General features: G+C 42.3%; 1 protein-coding gene across 1 annotated transcript in view; it reads right to left on the reverse strand.

Annotated features, from left to right (window-relative positions):
- Positions 1-12002, reverse strand: part of PRKAR2A (protein kinase cAMP-dependent type II regulatory subunit alpha) — a 53728-nt gene extending 41726 nt beyond the window's left edge. The window contains exon 1 of the mRNA XM_035547000.2: positions 11598-12002. Coding sequence (XP_035402893.1) covers positions 11598-11850 — 253 coding nt within the window. The 5' untranslated portion in view covers positions 11851-12002. The remainder of the gene's footprint in view (positions 1-11597) is intronic.
- Between the last annotated feature and the right edge of the window lie 11 nt (positions 12003-12013).

Raw genomic sequence — 12013 nt, forward strand, 5'->3', positions numbered from 1 at the left:
CACTCTGCCGTGTCTTGCGCATCCACCACCATTTCAGAGCACGTTATGGTAGAAGTGCAGCAATCAAAGTCAGGGGCCAGAGCAAGGTTTCGGTCCCAAATCTGAGCACACAGCCAGCCGAGAGATGACCGCTGATTATATCAGCGATTCCAATCTGTTTCAGTGCAAAGAAAAAAAAAGAGGTTAGCCTGAGCTTTCCTTCAGTGGCATAGCTGGTCTGCTCGTGTTTGCACTTGAACAGAAAGGAAGACTTAACGTGGGCAGTTATGGACGAGATGCAGTATAAGCAGCTTTTCCTTTTGCATCTTAGCTATTTACAGTCTCAGATAAAACAGATTGGAGTCACTCTCAAAGTCAGGTACTGTATCTCATGTGACAGACAGTCAGAAGCAACTGTAAAAAAACTAGTTCTACAAAAGAGAGCAACTCGGAAGGAAAATATGGAAGAAGAGAAAACTTGAAGCTCAGCACAAACAAGCAGCAACACTGATAGGGCATAGTGTTTTATATGCCTCGCATGGATGTTACACAGCTCTGCTTGTCAGGTCAGCCAGAGCTCAGGACTGTGTAATTATAGCTAGCTAGGTAGTGGGATTTAAGAACAGCATCCTACAGCTAAAAAAGGAGGCACATAAAAGCCCATGGTTCTTTGGTTGGGTCACTTCTAATTTCATTACCAATTCCTACTGCCATTACTGCTTTGGATGATAAATATAGCATGTTTTTACATAAGATAAAGCTGGAATGAATTGTGCTGTCATTTGATTTGATCTGTATAAAAGAGCAAGAGGAATTTCAATTAGAAACACCAGCATCAAGCGTCACTTCAAGCTGATTCAGAGCTTAATCTCACACATCCACATTTAAATCAGGGCATAAGAATGCTTGTGTACACTAGGCAAAATATGCTGGGTTAATGGTATCCGGGGCCGCATTAGCAAAGTGCTGCCAGCAGGCTGAGGGAAGTGAGCCTTCCCCTCTACTCAGCCCTGGTAAGGCAGCACCTGCAGGAGTCCTGTGTCCAGTTCTTTGCTCCACAGTACAAGAGAGGCAAGGACATACTGGAGACAGCTCAAAGAAAGGCCACTAAGATGATGAAGGGACTGGAGCACGTCTCCTATCAGAAACAGTTGAGAGATGGCTCTGTTCAGCCTGGAAAAGACAATACTCAGGGCAGATATTGCCAATGTAGGGAAATACCTGAAGGGAGGATGCAAAGGTGATGGAGCCAGGCTCTTTTCAGTGGTGTCCAGTGACAAGAGGCAATGGGCACAAACCAGAACAAGGAAGGATCTGTTGCAACATCAGGAAACTCTTCCTTAATGTGACAGTGACCGAGCACTGCAACAGGTTACCCAAAGAGGCTGCGGAGTTTCTGTCCTCCGAGATATTCAAAGGCTGCCTGGACATGGTCTTGCCAAGCAGCTCCAGGTGGCCCTACTTGAGCAGGGGGGGGTTCAACCAGATGACCTCCAGGTCTCTTCCAACTTCAACTATTCCATGATTTGGTAGACACCAACAGCTCATTAAAGCTAGTACTTTGTTTCTTATTCTACTGAAGCCAAAAAATGATGATGAGCATCCCCATTCTAGACAAACTTCAATATATTTATCAACCCTCTTACCAGTGTCAGAAAAGGCACCTATTGATTACTCACAATTGCCTCTGCATCCTTCCCCACGTCACCGTTCTCCAGGATTTAGCACTCTATCCTGTAAGCATAATCACCACTGAAGAGATTCACCCTTGCCTGAACAGTGTGTGAATGACCTTTCTGAAACTGGCCTTTCTCAAAAGATCAACATTTTAAAGAGCTGGCTCAATTCTTCTCGAAGCCTGATTTTAACAGATACCGAAATTGGTGCTTAAAAAAAGACCAAAGACTTGTTATTGTATTTGTGAAATAAAAATGTATTCAAATAACTAGCATCCTCATATCTGGTATGTTCAAAAAAAACTTTTTTGAGGAAATCCTATCAGCATCTTATAGCATTTCATAGCAAAGCCATAAACAACTGAACAAGGTTTTCTAAAAATAAAAATTCTAGATATGCTTGCAACTGATGTTATTGGTTTCCAACTCTGAAACAAAAAAAAAAACTCAACTCCTATATACAGTTTTATCTACGGTAGTGATAGAAAAGGTGCCACTAGGCACGGGATTTACAGGATTTTATCCTGTAGTGGTAGCTTCAGAATCACAGTGCTGGGCACGGGGATTTCTGCCTTGCTTCTCCTCATCTCCAGGGTGCAGGATCCCCTCTGTACGAGCACAACTGACTCGGCCACTCCTGCCTCCTGCCATCAGGTGCTTCAGCTGGGAGACAACCAAGCAAGAGCCGTAGCCTTTCCCCACCGCCGCAGCAGGGAGCACAGCCTCAGGGAGGACGATAACCAGAGGACTGCTGGGTGGCACGGAGGGATGAGATAGTCTGGTGTACCTCCTGTGCTATCACGGATCCTGCAGAAGCATTACTAACATCACCGGCAATTTTGGGCTTCTATACCACATACAGCTGTATTACCAGCACAATTATCCATCAATGATCCGCAAGTGGATCTTGTTCCACTCAAATATAATTGGGTATGAGTTTCTTTTTAGCAAACAATGTATAAATAAATTTGAGTGGGTTCTAAATATGCATGATTTAATTTTTATTTATTTTTTTAAGGTTAAAACTTCTTATCTGGGAAATGTTCTAGCTGTGATATACAACAAAATGGTAAGCAAAAGTAACTCCTGTAGCACATCTCAGCAGAATGCATTTTATAGCTTTTTCCCCTTCAGATTTATGAAAGTAATAATATTAAAGTCAAACATTAACAAAGCTTACTTAAACAAAGCATAGCTGTAAAAAGAGTAATCTCCACGTAAGGATGCCTTTTGATAGACGATCTCAGATGAAAACAAAATTAAAAAAGCCAACAACAAAACGCACTTCCAGTAATTGCACCCTGCGTACTCTTACAGGAAAAAGATTTTGTGGAAAAGGGAAAGGATGAAGGCAGACAGCTTTGTCCTATTTCCTAAAAAGTAAAATAGAAATAAAAAGTAGAATACAAATAGTAAAAATCATTGCGTTCACCCCATCTCAGGGAAAAATCCACTTTTATGCCCAAGAACACTTCTAGACCCTGCAGAGGGGCACAATTTATCATTCATTCCATCATAAATATGCCAGTAGAAATAAAAAAAGGTCCCTAGCCAAAGTGAGCTGCAGCAGGTGGCAAGTACTACATGGTTCAGCTTCCAGATGAACTCATTTTTAGCAGCAGAACTTGTGGTATAAAGCTCTTCACAGCCACTGTTACATTCTACTTCAAAACAAACAGCGCACACCGCAAATCTTTTAGCTATGAGCACTTAATAATGTCTACATGTAAAAGCTATAAATAAAACAAGATGCATGACACAACACTTAATAATCAAATAACTTCAGCAGTGAGAAATTATAATGACTCTGCAGGGATATGACAGATGCTTATACAGAGCACAAGAAAAATTGAAGCCCGTACAAATATGTCTGTTTATGATAAAGTTATACAACCTCAAGGGTTAGAATTAAAAACATTATAAAAATTACAGCCAGTGATGTTTAATTTCTATATGTCTGATAAACTGAAGTATTTAAAGTAGCATTACCACTCTCAGTAGTAGTAAGTAGTAGTATTTTAAAATAAGAATCCTTGCAGAAGCTTCCCCAAAGGTGCTAAAGGCAGAGCAGTGAATGTTAATCTGTGAATGTTAATAAAGTGAATGTTAGTGAGCCATCTTTCCTAGCTTATCACTGAGAAAGCTTTCAGTCTTACAAATACTTATGAATTTTAATCAGATACATTGATAACATTAAGTGATAAAAAACTGTTACTTTCAAAAAAAAAAAAAAAGGAAACTCCATCACCTTTGAATTCTCACCCAAGGGCATTGCATGAGACATCCTTCACACAGACACGCTCTGCATGTCCATGACAACCCAAGACTGACCACATCCCCACACTACAGCATGTCCTTGCAGAAGCAACTTGTCCTCAATGAGCAGGATTAGCACGAGCGTTGCCACAGAAATGGCAGTGTTTACTGGGGCCTCAGAAGGAAGAAAAAACAACAACAAAAACTACACAAAAAAAAAACCAACCACGATCACCAAATATTTGTGTTTTTCTTTTCCTCAAGATCTCTCCTACAGAACACAGTTTTCTGAGAAGGAAGCAGCAAACAATATGCTATCCCAGGGGAGGAAGAGCCAAAATGGAAATGAAGGGCCATGGTGACATCCTGCTTTATAGCAGTCTGTTAATAGACAACCACCATGAACGAGGATCTCGGCACTGCAACCTATCCAAAAATCCAGATGAAAAGCCTACCGAGGAGCTTTCCAACCTTTATCCAAAAGATACACAGTTCATCTCCCCACACAAACCCCATGCACGTGTTTAGAATGCTCTGCAAGAAGAGCGGCAGTACTTTAAGCTTTGCAGTCCTTCACGGCACACCTCTCAGATTCAGCGAAGAACAGAAAGTTACCAATGGAAGAACATCTTTTTACCAAAACTACCGCTTCACCTCCGGCTTGAAATCCTAATCCTTCTTTAGGCAACGGTTCAGAAAGAAATTTGGTGACAATTGCTCGATTTTGCTGGTAAGGACCCTCATCATGCACTGTCTTGGGCTGAACTTCACCAACATCCAAGGAGTGCTGGGCTCCAGTTCTTGTGAGATGTCCTCAGAATGAAACCTGCTATCGTGCCAGCTGGAAACTGAGATCCTGGAGGCTCTGCACCATTCTCGAGGAGAAGTAACGCTGTTCTTCAAGCCACCCTCAGAAAGTCAGCAGGAAATAAAGGGAAGGAACAGTAGCTTGAAATTTTTTAGCAAATTCAAACAAAAATAAAAATGATTTGTTTTTTTTCTTTATCATAAAAGCAGCGCTAAAGAAGGGATATCTGCAGTCCCTCCCACATGCTGTCAAGGAAGGCTTTTTGTAGAGCTGTCTTCCCTTCTGAAGGGAACTTCTAAGTCTATACCAGAGCCAAATGACCACTACTCATCTTCTGCAACTTCTACATAGGAAAGAAATGTCCTTGGTATGGAAAGGGCTAAGAGCAAAACTGCTACTAATATAATGCTGGGCTTTATTATATAGTAATTGATGTATATTTATGAAATGGACCAAATCCTAGCAGTATGAGAACTGTAAGACAGGCAATCTTCTATATCTCCTCTGCTTTCTAAGTATCCTATCTGTTAAAGCACACAGAGAACACGATCACCAAAATTTTTTACCTCCTCTAAAAAAAACATACAAATGACCACAAAGCAGCTGATCATCTGTGCAATAGATTTCTGACTTTCGAATTTCGGACTTTTCCAGGTCTGTACCTTAAAAACAAAAGGCTTTTTCTTCATTAAAAAAAATCACCTAAGCCCACACCCTTTACTAGAATTAACATCTTGGTGCAAGAGTCTTTTATGCATTGGTCTTTTGTCCATGCTCAGGTTTCTGGAATTCCCCACTACTTACTTTTCTAACCAATGCTGTTACAACTTGCTCTGTCTGTTTCGTATCAGTGATACATAAGTGCACTACCAATCTGCCCAGCACTAGACTGCACGAGGTGCAGAGTGCAGAAGAGGACGCATCACGTATAGTGCAACTGATGGTACCTAAGAAAAGAAACCAAGCCTAAACCTGCGTGAATCAAGATGCAAGACTAATATCCCACTAAAAGAGGAACTAGCAAGGCTGTTGGAGCTGTATTTGCCATTGCCTCCTTTCTTCCGCAAAATAAAAAAATTATTATGATCATTCATGAATCGGAAAGCATTACTAAAGCCAGTGAGAAACATTCATAGCTCATCTTGGCTAAGCTTCCAGCCTTGATTTGAATAATGAGCAACTGCTCTTTGTTAAACATTAGCGCTTTTTAATGACTGACTGGTGAATAACTTGAAGTGAGCTTGTTCTCTTGCCTCCTCCTCCTCCCCGCGATCACCATTGCTCTATTTTAGGTAAGAGGGTACAACTAAAGTTCACTGCCAGCAAAAGGGGAAGATGGGACTCTGCAACACTGACAGAACTTTCATCACTCTAATATTTGCTTATTAAATGAAAATACTAGCACAAAGACATGCTAATATAAAGTATGATATCTAGTATTGCAATACAAAAAGCTCCTTTGGCTTAACTCTTGAACCAGCTAGAGGAATCTAATTTTAGGAGTTTCATACCATTTTTCTTACAATAACTTTCAACAAGGAAACACAAGCTTGTCAGAATACAGCAGTTATTTACAAAGGCTAGTCATCCACTTCCTTTCTATTTATTTATGCCCTTTTTAGAGGGTAGTACACAGAGAAGGCAGTTTCTATTTGCTCAAACTTAACAGCAGGATACTAAAAGAGCAGAGACTAGTTCTAGAATTTAATTCATCTATACAGCTATAGCTGGTCTCAAAAACTCTTCCAGAAAACTTCAAGTTTCACAGTTAAGTGAAGAGTTACCAGCATGCAACAGATCACAAAAATTAATTAAGTAGTTTAGAGTGGAAAAAAAAGTATTGCTTGCCCTCATCCCCCACATTTTAGGGTGTACAGATTACTCAAGAAAAGCTGTTTGATTACGTCAAGTCACTAAAAGCAAATTTGAATAAGAAGCTATCTTTCTCAATGGATTGTAACAAACTTCCTAAAAGATGTTACAAGAATAACAGCAGCGATGATGGCAGAATGTTACAAGTAACACTACAACTATGCAATGGCAAGACTGCAAGGAGCTTATCTTTTATAGTTAACGTACAAGTTCCTCCTTCCAAATGTAAGTTAATAGACATGCAGCAGTACCCAGTCATGCCTGCACATTTCAGCCAGCTCATCTATAACGCTCCGCTCCTCAGCCAGCCAGCAACTTGAGTCCTCTCACTTTGCACTTCCAGTTCTCTTGCTATCTTAGGTAAGAAAAACAGGTTACATCTACGTTCTAGGTAAATTTCTGTTTGTACTGAAGACCGTACTGATGAAACCTTCTTTCAGGCTTCTCTGAGATACAAACGGTGACTTCTTTTAACACAGTGATGTAGTTCGAAGGGCAAGTCCTAGTCTAATCCTGCAATAGAATAAGTACAATTTTGAGAACAAACAATGAAAAGCAAGTCTTCTGTGATAAGCAAGTACAGAAGCAAAAAAAGAAAACCAGAAGAAAAGCATTATATATTTTGTCCAAGTAAGTAAAGAAAAGTGAAATCAGTGTTCCTCACTACCTAGTTTTATCTTCAAAGCTCCCCTGTGCAAACAAGACCACTATAGGCAGAGAAGTTCCATTAGTACTACCGGTGGTTACTCTGAGTATCCTTCAGATTTCAGTCGGTGAGAGCTGGCTCTGCAAAAGCAAAGACACGTGCAAGTACAGCAGCTGCACAATGGTCGTCTTTCACTTGGTATTTTTTATGTTAAACACGTTCCAGACAACATGGTGCCAAGACCCAACAAAAATTGGAATATTAAGTGAAGAAATATATTCCCCTTAAAATATTATCAACAGGAATGCATCGCTGATATTTCGCTTTATAACTGATCTAATGTTATTCATGGAGACCAAAGAATAAATAAAACTCTAAGCTTTCTTCTACACCTTCAGAATGCAACACTTACGCATATATGCTTTGTAAACATATTATGAAGATGTGTATTTATTTCTTTGTATACTAAACTCAAAGGCTTAACTGTTAGACCATAATCTAAAACTTCTTCCTCCATCTTCCTAAAAATCTAGGGACTAGTTGATTGTAACTAAAACAACTTGGTTATAATTGCTATTAAGCCATATCAGCCAGTCAAATTTCAAAGGAAAAAAAAAGTAGCAGCAATAATTATCAAATTATGAAAGTATCCACTATGCTGCCTAGATTTTTAAATAGATTAGCTATTCTTTTGGATGAATTTGCATCATACTATTCAATAACACTGTAAAAAGATGTTCTGCAGGGAGAGGCTCTTCTAATGTTACAGACAAAGAACAGTGTGAGGACAGCACTACTGTGCTTTATTCCCAATAAATTAACAATTATGGAGGAAGTAGGTTCAAGTATTACTAACAAGTTAAAAGTATTTTCATTTTAAAGGTGACTGTGTCTCATGGGAACACCTGCAATAAGCCATGAATCTGAATTACATCTGAGAAGTTGAACAGTACTCTTCACAAGAGCCACTATTCTCTCCTTATTCCATCCTCCAAAATTCTTACCATCTGATTTCTGTAATTCAATAAAATTTCCTTGAATTATTTCAGGAAAACATCAAAGACTTACGCCTGACCTGTAAATCAATGTAGGCACTACATAAATTCTTTGTGATTGAACTAACACAACAATTCCTCAGGAATTCCACAGGACACATCATCCAAGACCAGAATAAGAAATCATCAGCAAATAATGCTCACAATTAAGAACAGTAGTAAGCAATCCGAAACTGGTTTAAATTAACATTAAGCACTTCTGTTGGCAATTAAGAAGACAGTGATTTCAAAAGATGGACTTAACTCTTGTTCAGTATCACTTCCAAGATCTAATGATGTAAAAGAGCACGCTTCCGTACTTCCTTCTGGGCCCCTTCTGCTCAGACATCCTATTGATGTTTTAAAGATGACATTTAGCAAACCCTTGAATTTGCATTGAGAAGCGCAGTGCAGAACTGAACAGCATCTTTTTACCTGTTCACTCAGATTCACATGCACCATTTTCCTTCATAACAACTGAGCATACAGAAGAGGATTATTTCACAAGCAGTATATAAGAAGCGTTCTCTTTTGCTCAGGGAGCAGCTGAAAAGCACATGACATTTTCTCCAATATCAAGGTGAAACCCCAGGGAAGAAAAAAAAATGGAATTTGCACTAAATAGTTATCATTAGTTAAAGTGTCTGAGTTGCTCAAGTTAGAACATATCTCAATAATGTTTTAGTTCCACTGTTGGTTACGCTTAATGTCCCCAAGAAGAAACACAGTGTTCTTCTTCTTTTATTTTAATTAACTACCACCCCAGCTGAGGAGACCAAATGGAAAGTTAACGGAGCAGCACCCTGCACCTTTGTGCAACGGCCTTAACTGCCCGGGAAGGAAAGCTGCCTCGCTTCCCTCAGGTTTGTCACTCACAAATGGAAAGCCATTTCTGTGGCTTTCATTTCAGGGCCTTAAGGCATCCATTCAGAGCTTCCCTGTTACAACGGGAAGTGTCACGGTCAAGGACACTTCGTGAGAATACGTACCCATCCTTGGTTACATTCTCAGCCTGGTTTTTGAAGTTGTCACTTTGAGTCTGTCCCCAACTCTATCGACCTGTCAACTTTGCAGTTACGCGAATCAAACACAAAGGCTCTGAATAAAGCCTCGTATGCGTCAACGCTGCCACAGCCCAACAGCCGAAGACTTCTGAAGGTTTTTTTTTTCCCTCCACTGTCATCATCACCTTTCCACACGTTCCTCACACCCCTCTCTACAGAACAGCCAGATCCAGATGTCCTCTTGCTCATATACACAAAAAGGACACAGAACAGAGATGAAACTCCAGGAGATCCAGAGAATAAACATAAACCTGGAAGTAATTTCTTAAATGCCACAAAAGAATGCAAGTCTTTTTTGTGGTCTAGTTAGTGTTGCTGACTCCGCTGATGTTGTGCCACTATGGCAGAAAGGGGACCACTGGTACCACTATGGCTACATGAAGACATTTGCCATGCTGTTTACTCCAACAGCCCAGAGCTTACTCTGATTTTAAGTTATTTTTCCCTTTTATTACCACTCGTACTCAAAACATATGAAAAAACACAACTTATCCAAAATGTTCCCTAACTCTTAGCATGCAGATGCAGTCTAGTGAGATACTCAGATTTAGTATTATGCTGGAAGTAGAAACATGAAGACAACCACATTACTTGTGCAGACATCTTTCATACAGCCAACATACATAACTAGGTTACTTACTTAAATTAGCTTTAAATTTTCTTAACGTAGTATTTTACAGAAGTACCAATTTCATCATTATATTTAGAAATGCCCATGGAAGCATTCTTAAAACATCCGTTTGACCTATCTTTGCAACTTGAAGCTAATAGTGTTGACCCAGGAAAACAAGATGAAATTAATTGAATCTTCCCTAAGTTGTCCAGGATGAAAAAATGCATGGTATTAGAGCCTGTCCAGTGGGATTATCTGTGACTTTTTCAGTTTGTGTGTTTTATCTATCTTTAGAAATGATCCTTTAAATACTGAGCAGTCTGTAAGTACACAGGATCTGGTCTCCCATAACAAGATAGAAGTATTTTCCTGTAAAGTTCACAGAGGGCAGAGATATCAGAACCTCCAACTTCATCATTTTCTGGTTAACAAGGTCTTCCATGACAACAGTTATGACAGAAGTCTGAAAAAACACATAGCCTTGGTTGATCATCCCACACTCTGTTAAACAATGTGGAAATTGTTTCCTTGACCCTACAGAGAGACTCTTGCCTGCTGTTAACTAGAACACGGGACTATTCCTTCCCCAGGTCGTTGGAACGGCGTGTTTTTGCAGATAAGGAGCAAGCCAGCACCCACTGACAGTGCCACCTGCCTCCAGGGCTCTGACCAGCACAAGTGACACCGGGCGGTTTTGTTAGTTTTCCCTCTAAGACAGAAAGATGACAAGCAGAAACTTGAACCAAAGGAACCACTTTTCAGCTTTGGACAGCCTCACCACATAAGGCTGTATTTGAGAAGCTGTTTAGCACCATAAAGTTTATAGATTTCCATCTGAAAACATTTAACTCCAGAGGACTGCTTCAGCTGCAGTTGCCAACATTCACCAGGAAAACATTACACTTACTTCCCAGGAGAAGACCTTTCAAAGCCTACAACATGATAAGTTGATCGCAAAATAAAGTTGCCTTCAATGACATTAAAAACAAATAAATAAATAAAACACAGAAACCTTTGTTCGCGTTATAGGTCAAGGGCGTAAGACCTTCACTTGAAGTTTAGGGAAAGCATACCTTATCCCCTCTTCCCCTCTAAGTTACCTTCTAACAAGGAGAGACTATTCGGAGAGTGTTCAGGAACCGCACTCCCAAATCCTGGGGGTGCCAAGAGGTACCGCTCACCAACATTTCAGGTAACTTCTCGCACCAGGGCTCAGACAGAGCCCGAATTGCGTGCAGGGCGCGTGGCAGAGCGCAGTGCGTGTGGAGGGAGCGAAAATGGAAGTACCACAGGAGGCAAGGCAAGGCCCGCGGGGAGGCACCTCCGCTACCTGATGGAGCTACGGCCAGGAGGAGCGGGCGGCTGGGTTGGAATTTTGGCTGTCCGGCAAGGTGTGAGGTTATTCCAGCGCTCCACGACAGCGCCCTGAAGCACAACGAGGAGCCCGCTCCGTCCCCAGCCGCCGAGGGCACGCTCACCGCGGCGACCGAGCGGCAGCGACACCCGACAGTCGCGACAGAGCTCGCCTGTCGCCTCGCCGCACCGGCACGGGGTTCGCTCACCGGGAAGGGCCCCGCCGGTTACCGGGCGGTGCGTGGGGAGGGGACGGGGGGGGGGGAAGGACGGGGACACCTCCCCGGGGGGCTTACGCTCGAAGTCGGAGTCGTCGTCGTCGTCGCCGCGGTCGGGCTCCTCCTCGCCGTTGGACTCGGTCTGCATGGGCTCCCCGTCGAAGCTGACCACCCTGCGGCCGCCGCCGGCCGCCTCCCGCTCGCGGGCATCCCGCAGGCGGGTGAAGTACTCGGCGGCGAAACCGACCAGGTCGGCCGGCCGGTGCCGCAGCACCTCCACGGTGTAACCCTGCAGCAGCTCGGTCAGGCCCGGCGGGATCTCGATGCTCATGGTGCCGGCGGCGGGGGGAGGAGGAAGAGGAGGAGGAGGAGGACGAGGAGGAGGACGAGGAGAAGGCCGCCGCCCCGCAGCCGGTTGTGACGGTGGCGGGCTCGGGGCCTCCCTCGGCGGGCGCCGCCTGACTCCCGCCGCTCCGGTCACACACACACGGGGG

Source organism: Cygnus atratus, chromosome 10 (genome assembly GCF_013377495.2).
Source record: "Cygnus atratus isolate AKBS03 ecotype Queensland, Australia chromosome 10, CAtr_DNAZoo_HiC_assembly, whole genome shotgun sequence".
Taxonomy (NCBI): domain Eukaryota; kingdom Metazoa; phylum Chordata; class Aves; order Anseriformes; family Anatidae; genus Cygnus; species Cygnus atratus.